Genomic DNA, 25,690 nt, shown 5'->3' with positions numbered 1-25,690 from the left:
AGCCACCTGAAGGAAGCTGCTGCCTCTCCACCCAGCAGGGTTCAGACATCAGCCTCCCAGTTCAAGACAGATGTGAAGAAACTGGAGAGGCCTGGAGGTGGGCTATCAACATGGTCACGTAGCTGGCACACATTGTGCCAGGAGAGGTGGAAGGGGCTGGGCTGGGTTAGCCTGGCCACGAGGAGGTGAAGGGGGTCTGAGAACAACCATCAGCTAAGATGATGGAGTCAAATCTTTCTTGGTGGTGCCAGACAATACGATGGGGGACAACACATGTCCACGTGGTGCATTGCTGCCCTGGTTGGGCTGGAGCCTCCAGTGACCTGCCAGGATGCATGTCAGCATCTGTGATGTGGGATTTTTACATTTACCTGTAGGCTGCTCACTTGCAGGCTCTCTTCTGGCTTGGTGGGGCTATGGTCGGAGCCCGTGGATGGGCTCATGCCTGGGTGAAGCTCTGCTGTCCCAGGATAGCCTGGGGGGACTGGGGCAAGCTTACAGTACCCAACCTTCCTGGGGCACCAGCCCCAGCTTTGCTGCCTGCACAAGTGAGAAAGTGCCTGAGAGGAGGCTTGGGCTATTCCCAAATTCACCTTGCTGGGTCGCCATCATGAGCATCGTGGCTGGTTCCTCCCAGATGCTCTTTAGTGCTGATGTGAAGAGGTTTGTACAGGACAGCATGATGTCTGTGACAACCTCTTTCCTCTTTAATTTTATTTATTTTTGCACTTTTATTGCCTGGATTCAACGCCTTTCCTTCTCCCAGACCTTTCTGAGCCTCCTGGAAGCCTCTTCTGTTTCTCCAACGGCCTCTGTGGTGGAGGGATAGGGACTTCAGTACCATCACAGGTCTCATAGACTCAGTAAGCCCACTTTTCTATTGATTTTGTCTGTTTCAGCTTTGGTGACATTGAGCTGATTCATCACTTCCCATTACTCTGCTGTGTGATGGTCCAGTAGTTTCAGCTGTCATCTTTCATCTTCCCAAGTAAAACCTGAAGGAAAGGGGAGGGAGAGTGAAGGAACTCTGAAAGGTGGCAACGCCAATGAGTCGCGTGATGTCCCACCCCTTTATTCTTCAGCTTTTTGCTATGAGATGATGCTTCCCCAGCCAGTGTCACAGATACTGCGCTGTCTCCAGCTCTGTGATGCTGAGCGATGCCAGGGAGTGTGTCGGAGCCCTGTCCTCTCTCAAGTGCATTGCTAGGCTGGCTGCAGTCCTGGTTCCAGGTGTTTTTATCCCATTCTGGTGTCCACCAGCTGCCTCCATCACCTCCAAGATTGCCCCACAGTTGGCCTTTTGGTCTGGTGGTCTTCTCCTGGGCCATCATCCCTTACCGTGCACAGAAATCAGGATGGCTCAACAGCGGGCACCAGTGCTCCTGGCTTCCATGGCAGCAGAGTCCCGTTTTCATTTCTCATGGCAGGGAGGGTCCCCTCCAGCCCATGGCTCTGGCTCCTCCAGGGACAGCCAGGCAGAGCAGTGGGTGCTGCAGCCCCACGGGCTGGCGAAGGCTCTGACTGAGGCTGAAGGAGCCTGGCAGGAACAGAGCCACTGCCCCAAAGGACCCAGAGCCCCTCTGCCTTCACCAGCTGCATTTATAGCTCTACAGGCAGTGTGCCCTGGGCAAGGGCCAGCAGTGGCAGGGCAGGCAGTGCTTTGCTGCCCTCGGTCTCCTGGGGGAGGCTGCAGACCACCGCTGCCTGCCCGCCGCAGACCCAGGCAGTGACACAAAGCACAGGCAGCGTGCGGGTAGCGTGCAGGCAGAGTGTGAGCAAAGCACAGGCAGAGAGCAGGCAGAGCATAGGTAGCAGGCAGGGAGCTTGCAAAATGCATGCAGAGATTAGGTAGCATGCAGGCAGTGCACAGGCAAAGTGACAGAAGCATGCAGGTAGTGTGCAGGCAGGGTGCAGGCAAATTGCAGGCAGGACTGCTCAGGAATCTTGGGCAAAAGCTGTGTGGGAGAAAGCACATCTCAGCTGGTCCCTGGGCTTGTCCCAGCCTTGCCACATGGCAGCACGGTGCCTGGGGCTGCGTGGAGAGCCCAAACGCTGCCAGGGTTGGTTGCCCCCTGGAAGAGGGGGTTAGAAAGGTGGGGGTCAGAGCCCTGCATGCCACTGCCAGCCCCCCGTGTCCGCCCACATTTGTGTCCCAGCACCCCGAGCACCCAGCTGGGGGTGGACTCTCTTTGCCTGGTGGCCAGAGCTCTCTTGAGCCCCAGGGTCCAATCCTGGCTACATGGGAGAGGGTCTGATCACAAGCCCAGTCCCCCCCTCCCAAGGCTCTTGCTGGACTGGGGAGGATGCTGGATACTGGGGGGGGGGATGAGGGGCTCCTAATCTTGCCCCTAGGGCTGGTCTCTGCTGCCAGGCGAGCACGTAGCAGCAGCCTCAGTGGGGACCTGCCTCCCCACCCTGCCTACCTGCCTGTGACCACCTGCCTGTACTTGCTGCAAGGTCACCCATCCCCCCACTGTATCCCACTCAGGACCAGGCTGAGCATCCAAGCTAGACCAGGTGAAGCCCAGCACGTCACCTGCCTGTGGGGAGTGTGGGGCACAGAGAGACGGCACCCGGCTACAGAATACATTTTTATTAGGAAAGCACTCTGCAGAGGTGCCAGGCTCTGTCGTACCAAACTAATCCCTCCAACTCCACTAGATGGAATGCGGGAGCCTGAAGGGCATCCAGCTCTGGCCATAAACAGTGCTTTCCTCTTGGCCAGAAGCAACCCCAGGGGCGGATGGGAGGGAGGCATCGGTCGAAACCAGCTCGACCCCACACCGGGCATGGCACGGCTGTGGTGCAACTGGCAATGGAGAGCTGTGCCTGGAGCCCAGGGTGCTGGGGCAGGGGTTTGCCGCCGGTGTTGGATGCGGGAACATCTCCGGCAATGCCCTAGGTGCCAAGCAGCAGCACCCTCCCTCTCCCGTGCACCGTGAGCCCAACAGACCAGAGTGGGGCGCGGGAAGCGAGCGGCTCCATTACTGCAGAATATACCGTGGGTACGTCTAGTACAACAAGCGCTGCTTATGCGATTGATAATACTGCTACAAAAAAGTGGGGGGGGATATGCCACGCACGGACCCCCCCAGGTTGGTGGCCGGGCCGGCTCCCTGCGGTTCTGCCCTGCGTGGGGAAGGCAAGATGCCAGACCTGGGCAGGGAGCAGGCAGCAGGGCATGGATGGGGAGGACCAGGTCCTGGGGCAGGGGACACTAAAGGAAAAAGGGGGATGAGAGAGATGGAGGGGGGGGAAAATGGAGGCTCAAGGCACTTCCAATGCCCCCTGCCCAGTCCAGGCTTCCCCGACCACTGGCCATGCTGGCAAACGTCCTTCCTCCCAGCGTGCAGCTGGCCGGTGCGGGGCCAGTGCCCAGCTCCTGGTCACTGCACTGCCTGAGCAGGCACAGTGGCTGCTCTGGGCTGCTCCAGGCTGGCTTCTCGGCTCTTCTTCCTGGGAGGCTTTTTAATGGGGGTTTTCTTGGCCACTTGCTCGTTGGGGAGAGCCTGGTCCTGGCTGCTGCCGGTGCTTGGCTTCTCCACCCGCTTGGGCTCCCCGGCTGCTGGCTCAGCCGCCCCGGGGATCAGTTTCTGCAGATGGGGAGAGGTGGGCAGCAAGGGCTTGCTGGTCTTCTGGCTGCCGGCGGCCACCGAGCGCTTGGCTTTCTGTGGAGGGGTGGGCTTCTCCCGCTGGGTGCCCACCCCATTTGCCCGGATGCCTCCGTCCCCCTTGTTGAGGCTCTGAGTCTTTTCCTTCAGCTGGGCAGCCAGCTCGGAGGCCAGGTGGGGATGGAGGGGCTCAGAGCGGGATTTGCTGGCACCAGGGCTGCGGGGAGCATCCCTGTTTTCCCCGGCCCGCCGCTCCGGCTGGAAGGCGCCCATCTTTCGGAAGGCATTCTGCACCGCCCCGTTGATGCTCTCTGTTGGCTCCGAGCTGGCTTTGCTCCTCTGCTTGGGCTTCGAGGGTGACTGGGGCTCCCCAGTGAGGCTGGCTTTGCCCTCGGGGACACCAGGCTCCTTCGGTTGCTTCTGAGCTTTCTCCTTGCCCCGCATGCCGCCCTTCTCCTCTGCTCTGGTTTGCACACTGGCCGACGTCTCACTTGGGCTCCTCTTCCTCTTGGCCAAGCCCTGGCCTTGCTCAGGGCTGCCAGACTGGGCAGCCGCTCGCTCTGGGGACCGGCTGGGTGCTGGCAGCGAGTTGGACTGGCTGGAGTTGTACCTGCCATGGATCCAGGAGACTTTGGGCTTCGTGGCTGGGTCTGGGGGACGGGGCTTGGTCCTCTCTGGCGATGGCGGCTTCCCAGGGTTGCGGGGCTCTGTGACAGCATCGTCTTCCTCCTTGGACTGCTTGGAAAGACGGGCGACCCGGGCGTAGAGCGCGGCACCGGCCGAGCCCGAGCCGCAGGAGGAGCGCTCGCTGTCTGAGGACTTGAGCAGGGGCGTTTCGCTGCTGTCAGCCGGGAAGGCTCTGACGGAGCCCGTCTCCTTCAGGAAGGTGTATTCACCTGCTTCCTCCCCACTGGCCGGGGCCACCAGCTTGTCCCCAGGGCTGGCGGGTGTCCCCCTGTCCCTGCTGTCACCTACACTCTCTGTGGAAGGAGAGCACAGGGGTGTCAGGCAGGGATGTGTCCAGAGAGGGGAAGGACCGAGATGCTCCTGCAGCACAGTGGGATGCCATCACACCTGGTTCCCCCCCGCACCCTGATGTGTCCCCAGGTCCCCCTGTCCCCTCCTCCAAGTCAGGGACCCCAGCACAAGAATGCTCTTAAAACAACCCCAGAGCAGCAAATGCCAGAGGATGGAGCTCTGAAACCACGTCGGAGGCAACATTAGCACCTGCATCCCTTCCCGGCACAAGGAGCCAGGGTGACACGGTCCCCACCATGCAAAGGTGACACCTCTCTACTGAGCAGGAGGTGGCCCCTGGTGATGGCCCCAAAGTCCCCTGGGGAAGCACCCCGTCCCCCTGCTCACCTTCGTGGGGGACGCAGTACACCGGCCCCTCATCTGTGGTGTCGAAGGAGGAGAAGGAGCCACGGGATGACCAGGATGGGGAAGGCTGCTCCACCACAGATGGCGGCTCGATGAAGCTGCAGTTCAGGGTGTTCTCCAGGTCGTGGTGGGCCACTGTGAGGGCAAGGAACGTCTGTCAGTGCCTGTCCTGCTGGATGCCCCTGGCCACCATGCCAGCCAGGAGGGTGGGATGCTGCACAGCTCCTCCCTGCCCAACTTGCTGGCGGCTCCTGGGGACAGTGACAGCATCCCAGGCATGGGGACAGCTCTCACCACACATGCCTACCAGGTCCCCCAGCCAAGTGCCCGCATGCAGAGGCCATCAACCAGCAACAGTGGTGACCAGCATCCCCCACGCTTGGGGACAAGTGGCTGTGGACAGCAGAGCCTGTGCAAGCCTTACACCTCCCATCTATCCCCTCCTTCCACTGCAGGTCTCCAGCTGCCCAAATCAAGGATGCACATGGCAGAGGTGGCACATAAGCCACCCAAACCCCTGGGTCCCATGAGGACCCGGCAAGCATCCCAGTGGTCACCCATGAGCTGCACAACACAGCATGGCCACCCCATAAAGAAAGTCCCGGTGCTGCAACCGTCCCCTTCCTGGGGAAAGAAATGAGCTGCCAGCTTTAATTGCACTCATTTCCACTTCAGCATCACCGTTTGCATTTGCCTTTTCCTTCTGCTTCTGCAAAAGGAGGTAGAAGGATGGTAAAAAGGTGCCTGTGGCAGGGGAATGCGCAGCACCCTTTTTTCCCAGTTCTTCCGCTTTTCAGTCCCTTTGCCAGCTTCTCCCATCCTGAAGCTGAGGAGGAGCATCTGCCCCTCACCCCGGTACTGCCCCCTCTGCCACAGGGGCCGCCCACAGAGAAGCCATGCAGAAGAGAAAAACCACCAGAGAGGAAAAACTTTGTGTTAAAAATATTTTCAGTTTCAATGGTAAAAAAAAAAAAAAAGGCTGAGCAGTGACAGTTGTCTGGGCTGGGAGGGACTGGTTTTTCTGTTTGATCATTTTTAAGGTTTTTTGATGGATAAGTCCGTGTCCCAACCCATCCCATGGTGCTTTCCTGGGTGCCTGCAGCTTTGGCATCATCCTCGGGGTACTCGCAGGACCAACCCTCCCAGAGAGCTGGGCAGCATCAGATGCTCTTGTCCCCATCCCCTGCCTGCTGGCTTTTGTCCCCCAAGGTGGTGGCAAGGGCTGCAGCCCAGGCAGAGCCCTCCTTTGCAGCAAGGGCTGCAAAATCCCAGCGTGCAGGGCAGGTTCCCCCAGTGCAGCAGCTGTACATCAACATTTTCAGGTATTTGTAACCTTTGCCCACACATCCCAACCATCTAAGTCATGCTGCACTTTCCTGCTCGGACTGTTTGATTCTTGCACCATATCCCTGTTTTACAATAAAATAACTCTAAGTGTTATTGGGATGCCCACGCAAACATTTATTCTTTATTAGGGAATCTGGCTTCAGAGATACAGGGTAATTAAAATGATGGCAGCGATGCATGCTCGCCCCTGCAAGGTTTGGCTTCTTGAAGAAAGGAAAAAAAAAAAAAAAAAGCAGCGATATTTAAAGAGCAAACGGCCTGGAGAGGGGGAAGCAGCAGTTTCAACATGGCTTTCCTTGTAATAAAAACCAAAAAGGGAAAATTAAAAGCAGCCGGCTGGAAGCAGATGAAGGGAGATGCTTCCTGAGAGTGGGTGTGACGAGCGGCTGGGACTCACAGCCACGACCTGTCTCTGGGACTCGAATGAGACCCAGGATATGGCCAAAGGATAAAAAGAGGATGTGCAGTGCACCCGGAGCCAGGTGTAGGTGCTCCTGCATGGTCCCCTGGGATTTATCCCCCCCTGGCCAATATATCACGGGCTGATGAGACTGGGAGAAATGCGCCCATTTCCCTTGGGTTCCCTCCTGCTGCTTCTCCCCAAAACTTCCCAGGGTCACAGCATCAGGGTGCTGACCCCAGCCCTGCTTGCACAGTGGCCGATTGGTGTCAAGACCAGGACAAAGCGGTGAGGAGCCACAGAAGGGCTGTGGGAAGGTGGCCCTGGAGCGCTCCTGGCTGCCCTCTCCCACTCATCCCAAGCTCCCCACAGTTGACATCACTGTCGGGGCTGGTTGAGCTTTGCCGCTCAAAGGAGATGCGGCGGTGGGGTGCTGGAGTGGTGCAGAGCGTGGGTTAGCCCTGGCATCCGTGGAGGGACACACAACTGAGACCCATGCTGGTACCACTGACCGTCCCAGGTGAGCAAACCCTGTGAAACTTGAGGGATGCCCAAACCCTGCCACCATGGCCACTGGTGTCAGCCCAGGATGTGGCTGTGCAGGCTGGCACCTCAGGGGCAACCCCCAAGGAGATGCTGCAGATCCAAAGCTGGTGCTGACGTGGGAAGCAGCTTTTGAGGGGTGCACCTGGGGCTCCAGCCACCCGATGAGCTTCGGTGGGGCTTCACAACCTGCTGCCCCACCTGGGGAGGTTCTACCATGCATGGGCTTGTGCTCACTGGTGGCGACCATGGTCAGGTTTGAGCTCAGAGGGGAAAATCTGCCCGGCGCTAGCAAATGCATGGCCGTGGCGGCAGCTGTGCAAGAATATGAGCAGACCTGGAGTGACCATCTACCAGGTGTCCTCGGCCTCAGTCAGCAATGGCTTCACCGTGACATCCCCCAGGGTCCTGAGCACCTCCAGCGCTGACCTGGCACTTGGGATGGGGCATTTCAGCATCCCCTGGACCCCCCCACCAGGGCAGGACCAATGTGGGGAACAGGTGGCCTCTGCCACCGTGTACTGGCCATCGCGGCTTCCAGGTGGAGCCACGTGCTGATGTGGCACCGTGGTCACTAGGCATCACAGGGATGCAGCTGCTGTGGGCACCCTGGCAGGTCTCCCTTGCCCAGGGCATCCCCAGACCCAGCGGGGGCTGAAGGCATCACTGGACCCTGCACCAGAGGGACCAGGAGCGGCTGAAGACCACACAAGCTCTGCTGTGCCGTGTAGGATAACACGATGAACACAAGACAACCCCTGACCAAAGCCTTTCCCTGCAATGAAATAACAACCCGTAACCGTGTGAACAGGCTCCGGGAATAGCCCCAGTCCGCCTGGGACCCGAGACCATCCCGAGCATCCCTCCGGCACCAGCACTGCATCCTCAGCCTTTCCCAGGGCAGCTGCTGCCCTGTTTACACAGAGCAGCTGGGTGGGCGCCAGCTGCCTCTGGGCCGGTGCAGGGAAGGCGCAGGCAAGCTTGAGCCCCCCTGCCCTTGCTGCACACAGGCACCCTCTGTCCTCCCCGAGCCCTGCCCAGCCCTTTCCACAAACACGGTCTCTGTTATCCTCTGTTATCCTTGCAGCAGGAATGTTTCTTCGGCCCTGGCGCACCCTGCTGCGGGGCAGGGCTTTGCCGTGCCTCACACGGTGAGGAGTCGTTCCCCCTGCTTTGATGCTGGAGCTTGGGCACAGCGTGCTGGGATGGGGGCCACCTCTGTCACCCCCCCGTCTGGGATGGGAGATTTAGCCTCACGCCGAGCTGCTGCATGCCAGGATGCGGCTGCTCGGGGCATCCTGCCAGCACTGCACACCTGGGGAGGTGCTGAGCTTGGGGGGACATGGGGCTGAGTCCCATGCTGGCATGCTGGGGAGTGCTGCCTTCACCCCCTGGTTTATTCAACAGGGTCCTCTCTGAGGCAGCACATCCCCATCCTCACGCTGGGTTGAGCACAGGGAAGTTTCAGAGTGTGCGGGGTACAGTGTTCCCCAGCTGCCTGGATGTGGGGGGTCCCCAACAGCCCCAACACCCTCGGATCAGGAGCTCTGCTGGGTGTGAGCAGCCCCTCTATGACCCCGCTTCATGCCTGGGCAGCACAGGGAGCTCACCCAAAATCTCTGCCCCTCCATCCTCAACTCTGCTGTGCACAGCAGAGGGGTGGGCTCGAGCCCCAGTTTGGATGCTCTGGCCCCATGCAAAGCTGGAGCAGGGTGAGGTCAGGACCAAAAGGACAAACAAGGCATTTCGCAGCTGCAACAGGGACTGTTCCTCCACCTGGGGAATGCAAAAACCTCACAAAACAGCTCAGGGGAGCTCCAGGCACCAGGTACCTGCCCCCGTGAGGCAAAAGGATGCACTTTAGAAGCTGCAGACTGAGAAAGGGCTGAGCTCCTGTGAGCCAGGCAGCTCACACCAAGCATTGCAACAGTCCCAGGGACCTGTGTGTCCCTGTGACTGCTGCACCGTGCTCACTGCCCTGAGTTTGGGGCTGGAAAGGATGCTGTGAGTCACGTGTGCTGCGGTGCTAGGAGTAAAGCCCCCGGGGTTTGACTCTCTGCCCCCTCCCCAAACCCCAGCACCTTACCTACGACCTTGGGTAACTTCTGGCGGCGCAGGGGGATGCGCGGGAGCTTCATGCCAATCCGACTGAAACGCCCGCACAAGCGTCTCGGTGGCTTCTTGGCTGCTGCTGGGTCCTGGCTGGAGCTGCAAGAGAAGGCAACGGCCCCATCAGAGGCACTGGCACCCGCTCCGTGGCGGAGACAGCTTTCACAGGGTGTGACAGCAAATCAGGAGCTCAGGGATGCTGCAAATGCAAAGGGGTTTTGGGGAAGAGCCTGGGGTGGCTCAGGGCAGGAGGGTGCCCAGGGCACAGGGGGGCAGGGACCTCCCGGGGCTGCTGCCAGCCCCAGGAACCAGCTTGCACATTGCACCGGGATGCAGAACCGGGGGACGATAGCAGAGCTGGATTCAGTTGTGGCCATCGGCAGCCCGGCCCTAAAACACCCGCAACACCAGGTCAAGACTCTGAATCTTTAAAAAAAAATAAAAATCATCCCAACCCAAAAACAAACACATGGCTTCTCTTTATTTGCTCTCTGGTTTTGAAGCCTCCTGAAGCCGAGGTTTCAAGCAATTATCTGCAGCCGCAGGAGTGAGCGGTTTCGCATGTTGATGCAAGGCAACCTGCAACGTGCCCGCTGCTGCTGCGGTCCCTTGGGATGCGCTGGCAAGGGACCCAGCTGTTTGGAGACATCGCAGGGGTCCAGGCACCCCGAGAGAGAGGAATCTATTTTGAGCCATTTGCCCTCTCCCTGTGCAATATTTCACCACGCGGGGCTGCATTTGTGCTTTTATCTGCAGGATAATTACATGCAGCCCCCAGGCTCCCCAGGCCAGATGTGCCGGGCTGGGATTGAGCTGGCAGGGCTGCAAGGGGAGGCTTCCGGAAAATTCCCGTGCAGTGGCTGGCGGCACGAGGGGGAGCTTTCTCCGCAGCCGGAGGAGCTCCCATGGCCCACTCATCCTTTGCTGAGCAGCACAAGACTTCCCTCCCTGCAATGGGGCTGTCCCCATCCCCATCCCTGTGGCAGGATGTCACCCAGTGCTGCTGAAATGCTGCTGGCATCCTGACCTTGCTGCAGGAACTCACCCTCCCTGCCCCAAACGTCCCTGTGCAGGACAGCTGGCAGTGCCACAGCCCATCACCCCACCAGGTCTCACCCTGTGGCCCAGGGGTTTGTTCTGGGGGTCTCGGTCACGTCTTGATGTATTTTAGGGTTCCCTTTGCAGATCAGCTCCAGCCCCCCAGAGACTGGAGGGGACCTGGTGGGTTTCCATGCATCGATGGCCCATGAGAGGGAAACAAATCAGGGAGAGCGGGAAGGGGGTCCCCAGGCAGGGCTCACCCCAAGCCCCTCCATCAGCCTCCCAGCTGGGTGCTGCCCTGAGGATGCAGCGGGACTTGCTCAGACCCTGGGGACTCAAAGGGTGCATGGTGCTGGGTGTGCAGCACTGCTCTGCCTCAGTTTCCCCACAGCGCTGCTGTCCCAGTGAGGTCCCTGCATCCTCCCACCAGTCCCAGCCCCACACCAGGCACTGACGTCCCCAGCTGTGCCCAGACCTGCAGCTCCCCGCACTGCTCAGGCTTCGACGCAGAGTGCAGCAAGAGCCTGCCCAGCCCCAGCACTCACCCATGGGCTTCGTCCTTCTTGCGGCAGACGCAGCAGCAGCAGAGCAGGGAGAGCAGGAGGATGAGCAGCAGTGCCAGGAGGGCTCCTGCCCCGATCACTCCCATCCGCTGGTTGGCCTCTGCAAGACAAAACCGTCCGGCTCAGCCCCGGTGATGGCCCCACAGCGGAGCCCGGTGCCCTGACCCGTGCCCGACAGTACTCACCCATGTGGCAGGCACCCGTCAGCGGGTCACAGGCGCCGTCATGGCAGCTGCAGGCTTCGGCACAGTTGGCTCCATAGCGGCCAGGTGGGCAAGTCAGGTTACAGCTGGAGGGAAGACGCCAGGTGAGAGCCCTCGCCACCCCTGCTGCTGCCCTCTCCCAAACCCTCTGTGCTCTGGGGAAAAGCAGGGGCCACTTCTCCAGGCTGCTCCAACATAGTCCCCCTGCACCCTGGGGACCCCGTAACCCCCAGGGAGCAGCAGCCCATTGCCTGCACAGTGGCGTCACTCATTGCTCGGGGATTTGGCCCACTTGGAGCTCAAATGCTCTCACTGCTCCCTGTGCGGGACTCTGCAATTAGGTGCGGCAATTACAAAAGGTCATTAACCCAGCAGTTGCATCTAAAGACAACCTGGTGTCACCTGGGGGGTTTTCAGCTCAGCTTGGTGGTGATGTGGCTGTGGCACGGTCACAGGCAGAGCCACGGTGGCCATGAGCTGGGAAAGTGCCCAGATTGATTTTATTTTTTTGGCCTCCAAGAAGGAAAAAAAACCTGAGCAGCCTCAAGGCATCCGCTCTGTTGGGGCAGACCCTCCTGGTTCGGCTAAGCCCAGCGTCAAATCTCCACCGCTGGTAAAATGACCTCCTTGACAGCGTCACCAAGGTGATGGGGACACACATGAACAGGCACCGACCCACAAGCATAAAGGGCTTGAGCACAGAAAACATGCAATGGGCACATGCCAAAGCAACCGGGGCTCTTGGTGTCAGTGGGACCAAGCAGACCTGCCACCCCTGCGGTGGGACAAGGCACTGCGGTGCAGGACCCAGATGGATTCAGGGTATGCTGGAAGCATGGCCGAGCACCAAACCCTCCACCAGCTGCTCACTGAAAGCAGCATCCTGCCTGGAGCTGCTGCAGCCGTAAGGAGCCAGCGGGCCCCAGCCCAAACCTGCTCCCCTGGGGACGCAGCTGCCCCACAGCCCTCGGCGCCGTGCCTGGAGGCGGCTCAACCCATTTCACGGCCTGCCGACTTGCAAAGCGCCACCCCAGCCGAGCCTCGTGCCCGCCAGGTGCTGCGTGTATGCCGGGATGGGCGCTGAGCCCCTGCGGCCGCTCTGAGCAGCTGTGCTGGGGCAGCAAATGCTGCAGGATGGGAGCTGGGATATTTCCCTGGCAATCCAAAACCCCTCACCCCGCCACTTGGACCCACATTTCTGCCCCAGGCTGAAGAGAGAGAGGAGAGGGGGGCAATTTTTTCTCAAGAGGGTCCAGACACCTCTGGGAACGCTGCAGAGGGGATAAAATATTCGTAGTGTGCACAAAGAGGTTTAGCAGCCTTTCCTTTAGCATCCTCCTGGCGTAGAGCTGAGAGGACAGCCCTGCAGGGTGAGGACATCCCTTCTGCCTTCCTTCCAGAAATCGTTCCCTTTTTAGCAAAATTATACACTGCTGACAAAAACACTAGTTTGCACATAGTCACAGGGATCTGCCTGAGCACCAAGTCCCCAAGCCTGCCCGGTGTGCACCCGTATGGCACAGCTCAGCCCGTGGTTACAGCTCCAGGATGCTGCTGGGGCTGGGGCTGCATCCAGAGCATCAGCGGTTCCCACATCCCGAGCATCACTGGTTCCCACATCCCCAGTACTGCGCCAGGGCCTCAGAACAATTTAATTCACGTGCTGCCCTCCAGCGCTGTGCTGAAATCGCTGCCACACACCCCCAGTGAGCACCAGGACCATCTTACCTCTGGCTTTGCTACCAAAGGTGGCAACGATGCCCAGGACAGGCATCCTGAGCTGGCACTGGTGCCCAGCCGGGCTGCCTCCCTTCTCGACTCTGCAGCTCTGCTGGCAGCACAACTGGTCGGCAAAGCCCCAAAAAACCCCACCCAAAATCCAAACGCTCCCTGTTTCTAAGTCCCGAGAGAAATGCCAGCACGGGCAGGATGCTGGTCCCAAATCCCTGCTGCCAGCCTCACAGTTAATTCCCAGGAAAATCCAAGCAACACCTGGCAGGACCTGGGGGAGCTGGTATGCATGCCCTGGCTGGGTGGGAAATGCTTTCCTCGCCTTTTCAAACAGCACTTCAGTCCCACGCTGGAAAAAAACACCAGGGGATGTACGCAGGGGATGTATGCAGGACTCCAATGTCCCTTGTGCCCCTTCCTTGGGCAGGGGAAAGGGCAAGGACCCAGCTCTTCCCAGGGATGAGGAAGACCCCGGCTGAAGCCACAGCTCACAGCAGGAGCACTCCGCAGATGCCATGCCCGTGAGGCTATTTGCTATTCTGGGATGTGGTTTTCTCTCTCTTTTTGGCTAGAAATTCCACCCCGGACTTAAAAAAAAAGAAACAAAAACCAAACCACTGTTTTGTCGACAGCATTTGTTTTTCCCAAATGCCGTTTCCTAAGCAAAATCCCTCTCTCGCAGCATTACCTTGCTGCTAACAGCTCCACGAGCACGTCCTTTCCCCTCTGCTCCAAAAATCATCTGAATTATTGCCCATGAGCACTTCCACCTCAGGAAACCTCTTGGCTGGGAACCGCGTAGGACCCAAGGGGGCAGGAGGTGCCCAAGCATCACCCATGCCCTGGGATGCACCCCAAAGTGTGGCTCACTTACTAGGTGCCATGGGAGCCTGGGTGGCAGAGGCACTGGCCGGTCTCGAAGTGGCACTGGCCGTTGACGCAGTCACTGCAGACGAAGGCACAGTTCTCCCCATACGTCCCGTTTCGGCACTTGGTTTCACACCTGGGGAGGGATGAGGGCAGGCGGCTGGAGCACCCCCAGCTCCCGGGGACCTCTAGCATCCCTCCTGCCTGCAGGCAGGGAGATGGGGCTGTGCATTGTCAGCCCCACTCAGGTGCTGCAAAGCCCCAGACCCAATCCTGGGCACAAGAGCCTGTGGGAAAGCATCCCAGCTTCACAGCTGAGCCCTACCGCGAGCACCCAACATTACCTGGGGGCATGGAGCTGGGGTCTCACAGGCTCTCTCTTGTCCCATGGCCATGCCAGCAGGCTCAGCCCATCCGTGCCCTCCCCTCCTGGCTGCAGAAACCCACAGCCACCCCTGGTCCCCAGACAGGAAGCAGCAGTGAGGCTGGGCATCACCCCACCGGGGCCCAAACCTGCACCCACCCACACTCACCGATCTCCGATCCAGCCCGGGTTGCAGTGGGAGCACTTGCCGTTGATGTGGTTGCAGGTGTGGCCGTCCTTGCAGGGGGGACAGAGCTTCTCACAGCCCTCTCCGTAGAAGCCGGGTGAGCAGGGCTGGTCGCACTTGGTGCCGTTCCAGCCCGCCTCGCAGGTCAGGCAGCGCCCGTCCGCCACGGTGCACGGCTGCAGGCTCTTGCACTGCCCGCACCTGCAATGGCCAAGGAGGAGTCTGTCACCTGGTGCAGCATCCCCGAAACCTCCCTGCCACCTCCCACCAAGCCCACTGTGCCAGATCAGGCCTAATGGGGTCTGGCCACTCACCGCCTCCTGCAGCCTTGGCCGTAGAAGCCAGCTGGGCACGGCTCGCGGCAATACTTCCCTCGGTAGCCCGGCTCGCACGTGCAGGTCCCATCCACCTGGTTGCACCTGCCCTTGTAGCACTGGCAGTAACGGTCACAGCGGGGCCCGAACGTCCGCTCCCGGCACTGGCAGCGCCCCGTGAACTGCTCACAGGGTGAGTTGTTGCAGGAGCACTGGTTGTTGCAACCGCGGCCCCACCAGCCTGGCTGGCACAGGCAGTTGCCCGTCTGCTGGTCACACTGGGAGTTGTGGCTGCAATAGCAGGAGCTGGAGCATTGGGGTCCCCACCAGTTGGGCTCACATGTACATTTGCCCGTCTTCTGGTCACACTTGCCGTGCTTGCAGAGGCAGACGTTCTCGCATTTGGGACCCCAGCGGTTGGGGTTGCAGGTGCACTGGCCTGTCACATCCTCGCATTGCCCGTTGGGGTGGCAGCTGCACATCTCCTTGCAGTCGGGACCCCAGAACTGCCGGGGACACTCTGAGGGCAGAGCTGTCAGCCCTGGCACTGCCCATGGGACAACCCCACCACTGGGCACTGGTGGAGACCCCTGGCCCCAACAGGACCTCTCGACCGCAGTACCCCCCCCCCCTCCCAGCACACTGGATCTCAGAGGAGAACCCTCCAAAGGGACAATGCCCTGGGGACAAAGCCAGGGGGACAGGCAAGGGTAGACCAAGAGCATGTGCAGCCCCATCTCTGATGCTCTGCTCTGGAAAGTCACCCTTGGATAAGCCAGCACCCCAGAGCCACCCCAGCAAAGCCCACTGAGGACATACAGGCGCCTGCCGGTACTCACTGGTGTCGCAGTTGGCGCCGAAGTAGCCGTGGCGGCAGCGGCACTCGCTGGGCCTGACGCACACCTCGTTCTCCTTGCAGGTGAAGTTCCCCTCGCACACGGCTGGACAGACGGACAGACAGCAGGCATGAGCACAAATGCCACGGGGCTCGTCTCTGCTCCCTCAAGCCCCCCCCTAGTCCCGCAGAGCAGGGGAAAGGGTGCGCGGTGGCAGTCCGGGTGCTGCTGAGCTGTGGCACTGTGTCTGTCCTGGCAAGCACCCGGGCAGGCTGAACCGGACCCTCGCCAGAAAAATGCCACCAGCCTCCTGTCACCCTGTTCAGCTCCATCTCTGCCTCCCAGCTCAGCCCTGTCCTTGTCCATCAGCATCCTGCCACCCAGCCCAGCTCCATCCTGGCCACTAGCCTCCTGCCACCCAGCTCAACAGCATCACTGCCACCAGCCTCCTGCCACCCAGCCCAGGCTTGTCCCTGCCACCGGCTGCACCCAGTGGCAGCATCCCTCGCTCAGCTCCGTATTGCCTGCAGAGGCAGTTCTGTGCAGGGGCTGCCTGCAGGCACCAGGGGAAAACGGGTACATGGGGTGGGGGGGTTGCCGGCAGCCACTAGCACGATCCCCCTGTCCCCCTCCCTGCACTCCTTACAGACCGCAGCAGTATAACTGCCACCCCCACAACCGCCTCTCCCGTGCAGGCCACCAGTCCCCAAAGGCCACCAGCCCCACTCCTGCCGAGGGGACCTTGCGCTGGGGCCAATTCCCAGAACGGGGCAGGCGCAGAACGTGCGACAGGCAGCACCGCAGTGCAGGCAGGCGCAGGCAGACCCTGCATGGCCCTGGACAAGCCTCCTTAGCCACCGGGAGAGGGAGAGCAGACCACCCATCCCATCCACCTTACCTGGGAGTTCTTAGACCTACGGTGATGGATACTATAGAAACCCCTAAAATAGACAGATTACACAGGTTAGGAGCAGTGAGTCTAATGGTTAGAGCAAGTTGGGGCAGGGATGAGATGGGGACAGCTCGCTGGTGGGACTGTCCTCCCCCCTGCTGTCCTGGCAGACCCTGTCCTTCTCCCTTCCTGCTGGCACGCCGAAGGGACCGCATCCTGTTCCCGGTGCGCGGGCACCCAACGCATGCAGCGAGCGGTTACAAGGGCTCATGCACGGTGGGTTAGTTGGTTACGTGGTCTTTGCCGCCAGCTGCAAACTGTTGGCACCCTGGGCTGGTGTGCAGAGCTCCTCCAGCTCTCCTGGGGCAAGGTGAGCCCTGTGGCCAGCTGAGACTGTGGGGAGTAGCACAGAAACCCCCAAACAGCCACCTGCATCATGGTGGCAGTGCAGGGGATGAGAGCTCCAGGGGCTTCATGCTGAGCACCCATGCCGGGCTTGCCGTGGCCCCTGGTAAGAGCTGTAACGCCTGGCGTGGCCCCAGCTGGGGCTGTCCTGCCTGCAGGCTTGGTGGGCCCTGCCTGACAGCCTGCCTGCCCCGGCAGCCTCTCCCCAGTGGGGCTATGATGGACACGTGCCTGGTCCTGGCGGCTGCTCCACCGCCGGCGGCTCTGGCTTGGCTCCCCATGTTGCTGCAGCACCCATGGGAACTCTCTGGGTCTCATCCCTGCAGCTGCACCTTCCCTGTCCCCACGCTTCACCCTGGGGGACACCTCGCTGTCCCTTAGGTTCCAGAGCAGCACCCCCAAATCCTTAGATCCAAAGCTGGCTGGTATGGAGAGAAACCCCCCAGCCTGGGAGTGGGGGTGATGCTTCCCAGAGGAGCCCACTGGGGGCTGGGGCACCCCAGACCATCACTGTGGGGGCAGGGGGTACCCCAGGGCTGGGCTCTCTGACCAGCACCCCAACACTGGGGCTGAGCACCCATTCCATCCACACACTGCTGGCATTGAGCACTGCAGGGAAGCAGGACAGCCTCCAACATCCCCAGGGAGCTTGGCTGCAGGCAGAGGTCCCCGGGACAGGGGGTCCCCGCTGTGGGGCACATCAGGATGGTCCCTGACAGCGCTGGTGAGGCCAGGAGGGCTCAGCAAAGGATAGGCAGATGAGCAGTGTCCAACGAAGCAAAAGGCCAGCGCTTACCTATTAAACACTCGCTTCCTTGTTGCCTCCATCCTGGGCAGCACACGAGCACTGAGGAGCTGCAGGAGGAAAAAAACACCACAAATGGTTATGACCTTCAGAACGCCCTGGTCCTTCCCAAAAACCCACCAGGAGCACTGACGCCGTGATGGTGAGAGGTCCTGCTCCCAGTTAGTTGAACCCTGGCAGGGGGCTGCTGCACCCCCATGGGGCAAGGAGAGCTCACCCCCACCGAGCATGGGGGGCTCCCATGGCACCGGCTTGAGATGCCGCACGAGCCAGCCAAAGCAATGCCGGGAGTGAGGACAGGACAAGTTCCTTCCGTTAATCAAGACCAATGAAACAACAAAAGTCACATTTGCAACCGTTATTGTTAAAAACAAAAAAATCCCAAAGACTCCTACAAACTGGGAAAACAGGGAAGACTCTAAACGTCCCAGGGGAAAACCAACTGCTCTGCACCCAAGGGTCCGGCAAAGCAGCCTGCTCCCGGGACGGGATCGGTGCCTGCAGCCAGACGCCCACCTTGTCTCCCCTTGGCGCTGGACCTCCCCGCTCAGGAGGGTGCTGCAGTGAGCGGGGACCGGAGTATGCGCACCTCTTCTCTGCCTGCCTGCACCCTGCTGCCCTCTTCTGCCTGCCTGCACGCTGCTGCCTGCATGCACCCCACTGCCTGCCTGCACTTCCCTGCCCTCCTCTGTCTGTATATACCCTGCTGCCTCCATGCTCCCTGCTGCCCACATGCACCCCACTGCTCTCCACTGCCTGTCTGGACCCTGCTGCCTGCCTGCACTCCACTGCCCTCCTCTGCCTGCCTGCACCCCCATGTACGAGCTGGGCAATGGCAACTGCAGGATGGGTCCCTGAGCTCTTGGGTGTCCTGGAGTGCCACCAGCTCCAGGAATCACTGTGCACAGGATCATCATCCAAAGCGTTTTTGGCACAAGCTTGACCCCGGGCAACACCAAGATGGGGGTCTCAGACCCCCGTGGAGGCTCAGCCAGGGACACCCTGCAGGGACGGGACATGTGGGGACTAAGAAGGGACACCTCACCCACACTTGTTCAATGACTCCCCCCAGGCGAATGGCTGGAGGCTCACAATACTCCAACCCAGGTGTGGGGGACACGCTCCCCGTGCCATGACACTGCAGGGACCCCCTGGGCGGGGGAACACTGCTCATCCCCGGGGTGACCCGCACTGCCTGGTCCCCGATGGCAACCGGAGTGATGCTGGAAGGTTATAAACGGCCTGAGCGGACGCTGCAGTCGAGGAAAACTTCACCCGGGCTGGTCCGGCGGCGCAGCCTGGAATGCGTTTTTCTTTTTCTTTTTTTTTTCCCTTTTCCTCTTTATATGTAACAAATGTAGAAGAGGAGGAGGAGACAGCGAGGAAGTATTCGCTCAAAACCCAGCGCAGTCACAGGACCACGTCTGGCTGCCAGACCGACTTGTCCTGGGGCTGGGGAGGGAGCTGTCAGCAGCCCCCCAGCCAAACGCGGGTACCGGGGAGGCTGGACACAGCTCCCACCGCTGGCCCCTGATCGGGCAGCACCCGCATGGCCGAGCCGGGAGCATCACGTCCCTCTTTTTGCAGCGGACGGTGAAAAATTGGAAAGGAGGCAGAAAAGAACCACAAAAATGATTCAAGGCCTGGAAAAAATGCCTTGCAGCCGGAGCCCAAAATAGCTCCATCTATTCAGGCCGTCGAAGCAGTCGCGAGACGCTGCAATGGCAGCTGGCCCGTACCCCCTGCGCGGGGACCCCGGGGCTCGAGTGGGGGGTTCTGCTCTGGCCAAGTATGCAAGGGGATGCATGGTGTTAACGGCAAGGGGGGGTCAACCACCAAACCACCTCCCTGAGGACCGGGTAGGCTGGAGACAAGGTTCTTCTCTGCAACAGGCTTCAGGCTGCCCTTCCCGAAAAGCCTCGCCAGCTGCGCTGGGATGCTCGGGCACAGGCGGGGAACGGTCCGCGGTGCCCTGACCCTCCCATGGCACAGCCAAAGCACCCGCTGTCCCACCTGGGGTTGCTTTCACCTCTTCACCCTTTAGAAATTCAGTGTTTGGTGGGTTTTAGATGAAACCATCGCAAGTTTGCAAGGGGAAACCCCTCCACTTGGGAAACCTCCTCCCTCGAACAGCTCAGCCGGGCCATCAAAACGGGCATCACAGATGATGCACCAAAAAGCATTAGCCATGATGAAAGCCCTGAGCCGATGGCAGGGAGCCGGGAGCCGCTGAAACACGGCAGCAGGAGGGAAAAACCCTTCCCCTGCCGCAAGCCGGAGGAGGCAAGCGGGACTACGATCACCACCAGCCAGGACCCCAGCCCACCCACTGCCTCTCTGGATGCAGGATTCGTGCTTATCTTTTAACAGATAGCTAATCTCTCCTTCACCATGCCCGCCGATGGCGTCCCGCACCCCTCCACTCAGCCCCCGCCTCATTTATCAGCAGCTTTGACAGCAAATAAACTTGCTCTCATTGCAAGGAGAGGCAGCTGGGATGCGGCACGGGGTAACTGGTGCTCCCAGTGCAGCACATGGACTGGTCCCTGAGCGCAGCCAGCCTCAGGTAGGGTCGGTGCTGCTGCAGAGGTGACCGGCACCCATCAGGGCGTGGGTCTAAAACACGTCTCGTGGTCTCAGCTTCTCCAAAGACAGCTTGCTCCATGTGCCCCATGACCACTGCAACTGGGAGAACTGGGAGATCTGTTTAAAAGCTTGCTCCTGACCCACAGGGACATGTCACCGCAGACATGCACAGTGCAAATACATTTTCTATTTCTTTTTCTTTTCTTCAAAGCACTACAAATGCTGGGAAAAAGAAGAAAGAAAAGCTGCCTCCAAGGTGTGGCCGGGGCTTGGGAGCTTTGCTGATGTGGAGGAAAAGGAGCGGGGATGTGGGCAGAGCCGGAGCTGTGACCTGCAGGGACGAGTGCTCGATGCCAGCGCCCCTGGCACATGGCCACATCCTGCTCACGTCGAGCATCAGCGGGACATAGGATCTTCGCAAATGCTCCAGGGGTTTCTGTGGAGGCAGAATATTTTTCTTGCAGATTAATACCCCACATTGCTCCCTAAAGCATGTGCCCTTTACCTACAGCTACAGAGAGGGCTCCTGAGGCAGGAGGGATGGCTTCTTGTCCAGACCAACGCAGCTGCCCCTAATTAACGAGGAACAGGCTCACACCTCCAAAAGCAGGAGCGAGATCCCAGGACTTGGGTGGCAGCTGCTGCCCGTGGTCCCAGGTGAGACCTCCCTGCTCTCAGCCCACCGGACGGAGCTGCAGAAGAGCCCTGTGGGCACGCAGCGCGTCCCCAAAGCCCAGAGCATCGCCGTCACCTTCCCCAGCCACACGCCCATCCCCATTGCTCCCCACCCTGCTGTTCCTCCCGAGCATCACCCCAGCACTGAGCTCCTTCTTTCTCCTTGTCTCCCATCACTCAGTGCCACCCAGCTCCCTCTGTGTGGCACACAGGGCTCTTGGGACCCCCAGGTCCCAGCCAGTGGCACTGCCCCCCAGCTGATGCCAGCCGCAGCTCCCCGGCCCAAAACCAGCCTCGGGGTGCAGGCGAAGAGAGATCCCCTGGTGCAGGCAAGGGTAGGATGGCGTATGCAGACGGAACCCCTTCAGGCAGAGAAAGAAAAGAAAAATGTTTAAAACCAAAGATTACCAAAGGAGAGCATTAGTGAGAGCACGACAGGGACAAAGCAATGCCCACGTGTGCAGGGCTCTCATCAGCCTGCATCCCAAATGGCAGCTTTGGAGAGGGTCACGCCAACTTGTAATTGATTATAAAAGAGCTTCAAATTTAGGAGCAAGTTGCATTTAGTACACAGAACTTTAACACCAAATAGCCCCCTTTCTCCTACCCGCTAGCTGGATCTCAGGAGGTCGCAGGAGAGGCTGAAGCAGAATCCTCCTCTTGAGTCCTCCAAAACCTGCAGCAGGCATCCCCGAGGGATGCCTGGATGTGCTCGGCAGAGCCTGGCACTTGCACAACCACACGGCCACAAGTCCAACCAGCAGCTTTACCGAGCTCGGGGCAGGGACACCAGGACCTCCTCCCCAAGCCACCTCCAGCCTGGCTGCCCCCGGCCCCCAGCACAAGGCAGGACCTGCAGCACCTGCCCTGGGTTCTTGGGGCCACCAAGGTGGGTTTGGATGGTGATATATGGGGTGTCCTCCATGCCGAGGGGAGCAGCACAGTAAAGACGGGGGTGGGTGCCAGGCATGTGGGTGGGGAGGGAAGAAGGGTTTGCAGAAGGGTGAGAGGTGGAAAACGATATAAACATCATCTCAGCTTCCTAGGGACCATCCCCTCCCCACCTTGTCTGGCTCCTAGGCTGCCTCCAGGCCCTGTTTGCCACGGGAGGATGGAGACCACCACCTGCCCACCCCAAACACCCTGTTCTGCTCGCCAGCGAGTGCCTCCTGTGCACCCCACGGCTGGCACAGGGAGCGAGTCTGAGCCCTACGGCGCTGGGTGCAGCATCTCCCCCACCTCCATCCAGCGGGGATGGGGGGAGTCCCTGTGCAAGGGGGAGCACCCAGGCACCCCATCCCCAGCACCTGGGGCAGGATACTGGGAACAGCAGGGGGACACTGTTCACGTCCCCTCTGCCACCCCGGGACATGGTGGCAGTTTTGCTGGGAACCAGCTTAGCAGATCACGGGCAGCCGAGGAGGGACTGCTCCCCGCATCCTCCCCTGCTGAGGAATGGCACGGGGCCGGGAGCTGCGGCCGCTCTGGCTCGTGAAATGCCTCCTTAGGAAACTCAGCCTGTAATTTGAGGAGGGGGCACCAGCGCCCTGCGGCCCTGCTGAATGAAGCCATTATGTGGGCCCCTCTCACTCACAGCACATGTTTTCCTTGTGGACTCGTCTGACCTCATGGGTGAGATGTAAAGGTGCATTTATGGCCTGGGCCCCCCATAAAGGGCAGGGGATCCTGCTCTCCCAGCAAGGAGGGAGTGGCTGTGGGTCCTCTCCCCGCTTTGCTGGGGCCAGCCTGGCTGAGGAGCCTGGCCAGCACCAAGCCCGAGCTCTGCAGAGAAGCTTGGTCCACGGTGATGCTCTGCAAAGCGACCCATGGTACATGGAGAGCACTAGGAGTGGGGACAAGGCAATGCCATCTCTCAGGGCCCTGCCCCCAGCCAGGCCGGCAGGATGTGACCCCCGGGGAGAGCCAGGCAGTGCCAGCACCCACTTTCTGAAGCCAAACCTAAGGGTCCTGGAGCTGCCAACTCTGCCATTCCAAGCAGCCCGGGGCAGCTCCACCAGGATACCCGGAGCATCCTGCATCCTGCCAGCCCAGGCTCGGCTGTGGGACTGGCCCCGGAGGGTGCAGGACCGCCCCCCCCCAGTGCAACCCGATCCCCGGAGGCACCCAGGACGAGCTCCCCACGGCAGAACCGGCCCGGGGGAAGCAGGATTGGCCCCCCACAGCACGACCCGATCCCCGGAGGCACCCAAGACCAGCTCCCCGCATCAGAACCGGCCCTGGGGAGAGCACGACCGACCCCGGAGGCATCCAGGACCGGCTCCCCACAACACGCCCGGCCCCTGCGGGATGCAGGACCGGCCCCGGGGCACGCAGGACCGGCTGCCCACAGCAAGACTGACCCAAGGGGGAGCAGGACCGGCCCCGGTGTGCCCAGCACCGGCTCCCCGCAGCACGCCCGGGGAGCAGAACCGGCCCCCCCGCTCCCGGCCCTGCTCGGGCTGAGCTCCTCGCCCCTTCCCCGGCGCCCGGTTCCCCCCGCCGCAGCCCCGCACAAGACGGACTTCGTCTTGGAAGGCGCCCAGCGCCGCGGCTGGCCCGGGGGAGGGGAGCGGCGAACCCCCCCTCCCCAGCCCCGCCGCACCCCACCGCGCCCCGGCCCCCCACCCGCGGGCCGGGGGTCCCGCCCCGCCCGGGCACACCTGCCCGCCCCGCCGCTCCTACCCGCCGGCCCTGCAGACGTTCCTGCCGCGGGGGCTCAGCTCCTGCGCGGCTCCGCGGCTCAGCAGCAGCAGCAAGGGCAGCAGCACCGCGACTCCGGCTCGGGCGCGGCGGGGCGGTCGCAACCCACGGGCCGCCATGACCGTCGGAGCGGCGGGGCCCGGCTTGACCCGGCCCATCCCATACGGGGCCGGGCGCTCTCCCCCCCTCCCGCCAGCCCCGGCTCCGCCGTGCCCGGTACCCGCCCTGCCCCGGCTGCTGCTCGGCGGGCGGAAGCCGCAGTGCGAGGGCTCCGCCGCCGCCTCCCCCGCGCCCCTCTCGGCAGCGGCGGGAGGGGCCCCGCCGCCAGCCAGGAAATTCCGCATTGGTTCCCCTGACGGCGGGCCAGGCTCCGGGGGCCGCCGGCCGCCGCCTCCCCAGCCGTGGGGCAGCACCGCCCCGACGGCCTCGACGGTCCCGGGGGGGTCTCTACCGGGTAGGCAGCCCCGCGGAACCGGCGGAGGGTTTCCAAGGGCGGGGGGGGGGGGGAGGCTGCGAAGTCCTGGCTTCCAGTTCAGCCCGGGGGTCCAGTAGCTCCCGGGAGTCCTGGGAGTCCAATGGCTCTGGAGTTTGGATGGTCCCGGGGTCCGGCAGCACCGGGGTTTGGCTCTCATGGTCGTTTGGCAGCTCCAGGTCGCCGGGAGTCCTGGGAGTCTGGCAGCCCCGAGGATTCGGCAGCTCCAGGGGCCCGACAGCTCTGGGTGTCCAAGAGCCCCGGGGTCTGGCGGCCCCGGGGGTCTGGCAGTGTCAGGTGCCCAAGAGCCCTGGGTGCCCGACAGTCCCGGAGTCTGTCTGTCCTGGTGGTCTGGCTGTCCTGGGTGCCTGACAGCCCTGGGATCTGGCTGTCCCAGGGGTCTGGCAGCCCCAGGGGCCCAACAGCCCCAGGTGCGTGACAGCCCCAGGGTCCAGCTGTCCTGGTGGTCTGGCAGCTTCAGGTGCCTAGGAGTCCCTGGGAGTCTGGCAGCCCCGGAGTCTGGGATCCAGCAGCTCCAGGTGGCTGACAACCCTGGGCGCCCAAGAGCCCCAGGATCTGGCTGTCCCAGGAATCTGGCAGCCCCAAGTACCCACCAGTCCCAGGATCCAGCTGTTCTGGCACCAAGCAGCTCAAGGTGTGCAACAGCCCCAGGATCTGTCTGTCCCGGGGGTCTGGCAGCCCTGGGTGCGCAGCAGCCCTGGGGTCCGGCTGTCCTGGTGGCCTAGCTGTCCTGGTCATCTGGCAGCTCCAGGTGTCTAACAGCCTGGACAGTGTCCAGGTGTCCGACAGCCCCTGGACCAGCCTGTTGGGAGCCAGGCAGGGACCCATGGGAGCCAAGCAGTGCCTGCAGTGGCAGGGCCAAGGGGGCACGACCCTGAACAGTGACCGAAGGGCTTCAGAGCAGCCACTGGTTAACCCACCATAAGGACACAGATGGGAATTGAGGGGACACACTGGGCACCCGCAGTGCTCCCTCACCCCTGGCCCAGTGGGGCAGCCTGGGCAATAAGCTTCCTTGGCCTGACAGTATAGCCATACTGAATGGGCCAGGGCTCCCTTGGCCACCACCCTGTCCCAGCTGGCTTTTCAGCATCATGGTCACTGCAGGAGATGGCTCAAGCTTGTCTGAGCTCCAGGGACATCCGATAGCTGTATGGTGAAAGCATGGACAGAGGATACCCCAACCATCTCCCATGTGGTAGGACAAAAGCAGCTAAATAGCTGCATCAATATCCTGCCACGTGCTGGCTGCATCCAAGGAGCTGTGGAAGGGTGTATGGACAGTGTGCATCTCTCGCAGAGCTGGGTCTGAGGGTCATGCATCTCTGGGGGTTTCCTGCAGATGTGGAGCCTCCATCACACTAGGCGTGGGTTGGGCAGCATCCTTCTGGAGAGGCTTAGGGAGTCCTGGGTGGTGCCTTGAGTACCTTCCCAGCCGAGCAAAGAGTAAATGAGTTCGGTGGATTCTCACCACCAATGTCCTTCAGTGTTTGCAGTACGTGGGGCTGATGTGCTTTTTCTCCTGCTCAGACAAGAGATTCCCAACGGGGAAGTCTCTGGTGGTCTTGCTGGTGGGAATTATTCTTTTTTGCAGTTACATCCCAATAAATGTGCCTGCAAGAGTCTCGCTGACCT

General features: G+C 61.1%; 1 protein-coding gene across 2 annotated transcripts; it reads right to left on the bottom strand.

Moving 5' to 3' along the window:
• Positions 1-2,578: 2,578 nt before the first annotated feature.
• Positions 2,579-23,988, bottom strand: SCARF2 (scavenger receptor class F member 2). 2 transcript variants are annotated; one of them, XM_087768771.1, is made up of 11 exons: positions 23,545-23,988; positions 17,593-17,651; positions 16,398-16,440; positions 15,503-15,604; positions 14,332-14,550; positions 13,806-13,934; positions 11,183-11,286; positions 10,980-11,097; positions 9,371-9,492; positions 4,977-5,129; positions 2,579-4,591 (listed from the first exon to the last, which is right to left on the bottom strand). In XM_087768771.1, exons 1-11 carry the CDS (start codon positions 23,904-23,906, stop codon positions 3,387-3,389), a joined length of 2,616 nt encoding a protein of 871 aa, XP_087624897.1. In that variant the 5' UTR covers positions 23,907-23,988; the 3' UTR covers positions 2,579-3,386. The 2 variants fall into 2 exon arrangements, with proteins under 2 accessions (XP_087624897.1, XP_087624896.1); XM_087768770.1 differs by lacking the exon at positions 16,398-16,440 and adding an exon at positions 14,664-15,183 and having other exon boundaries at positions 23,545-23,986.
• Between the last annotated feature and the right edge of the window lie 1,702 nt (positions 23,989-25,690).

Source organism: Nipponia nippon, unplaced genomic scaffold (genome assembly GCF_047370975.1).
Source record: "Nipponia nippon isolate SJK-2023a ecotype South Korea unplaced genomic scaffold, ASM4737097v1 scaffold_30, whole genome shotgun sequence".
NCBI classification, from domain to species: domain Eukaryota; kingdom Metazoa; phylum Chordata; class Aves; order Pelecaniformes; family Threskiornithidae; genus Nipponia; species Nipponia nippon.
Note: the sequence above shows the minus strand (reverse complement) of the source record. Positions and strands in the feature narration are given on the sequence as shown.

Bases quoted from the DNA above. Each gene is read 5' to 3' on its own strand.
- SCARF2 (XM_087768770.1), bottom strand. From the start codon at position 23,906: ATGCGGAATTTCCTGGCTGGCGGCGGGGCCCCTCCCGCCGCTGCCGAG. The intron at 15,184-15,502 runs GTGAGTACCGGC...CTCTGCCCTCAG, and splicing joins CGGCGCCAACTGCGACACCA to AGTGTCCCCGGCAGTTCTGG. The intron at 4,592-4,976 runs GTGAGCAGGGGG...CTCCTTCCACAG, and splicing joins GTACTGCGTCCCCCACGAAG to AGAGTGTAGGTGACAGCAGG.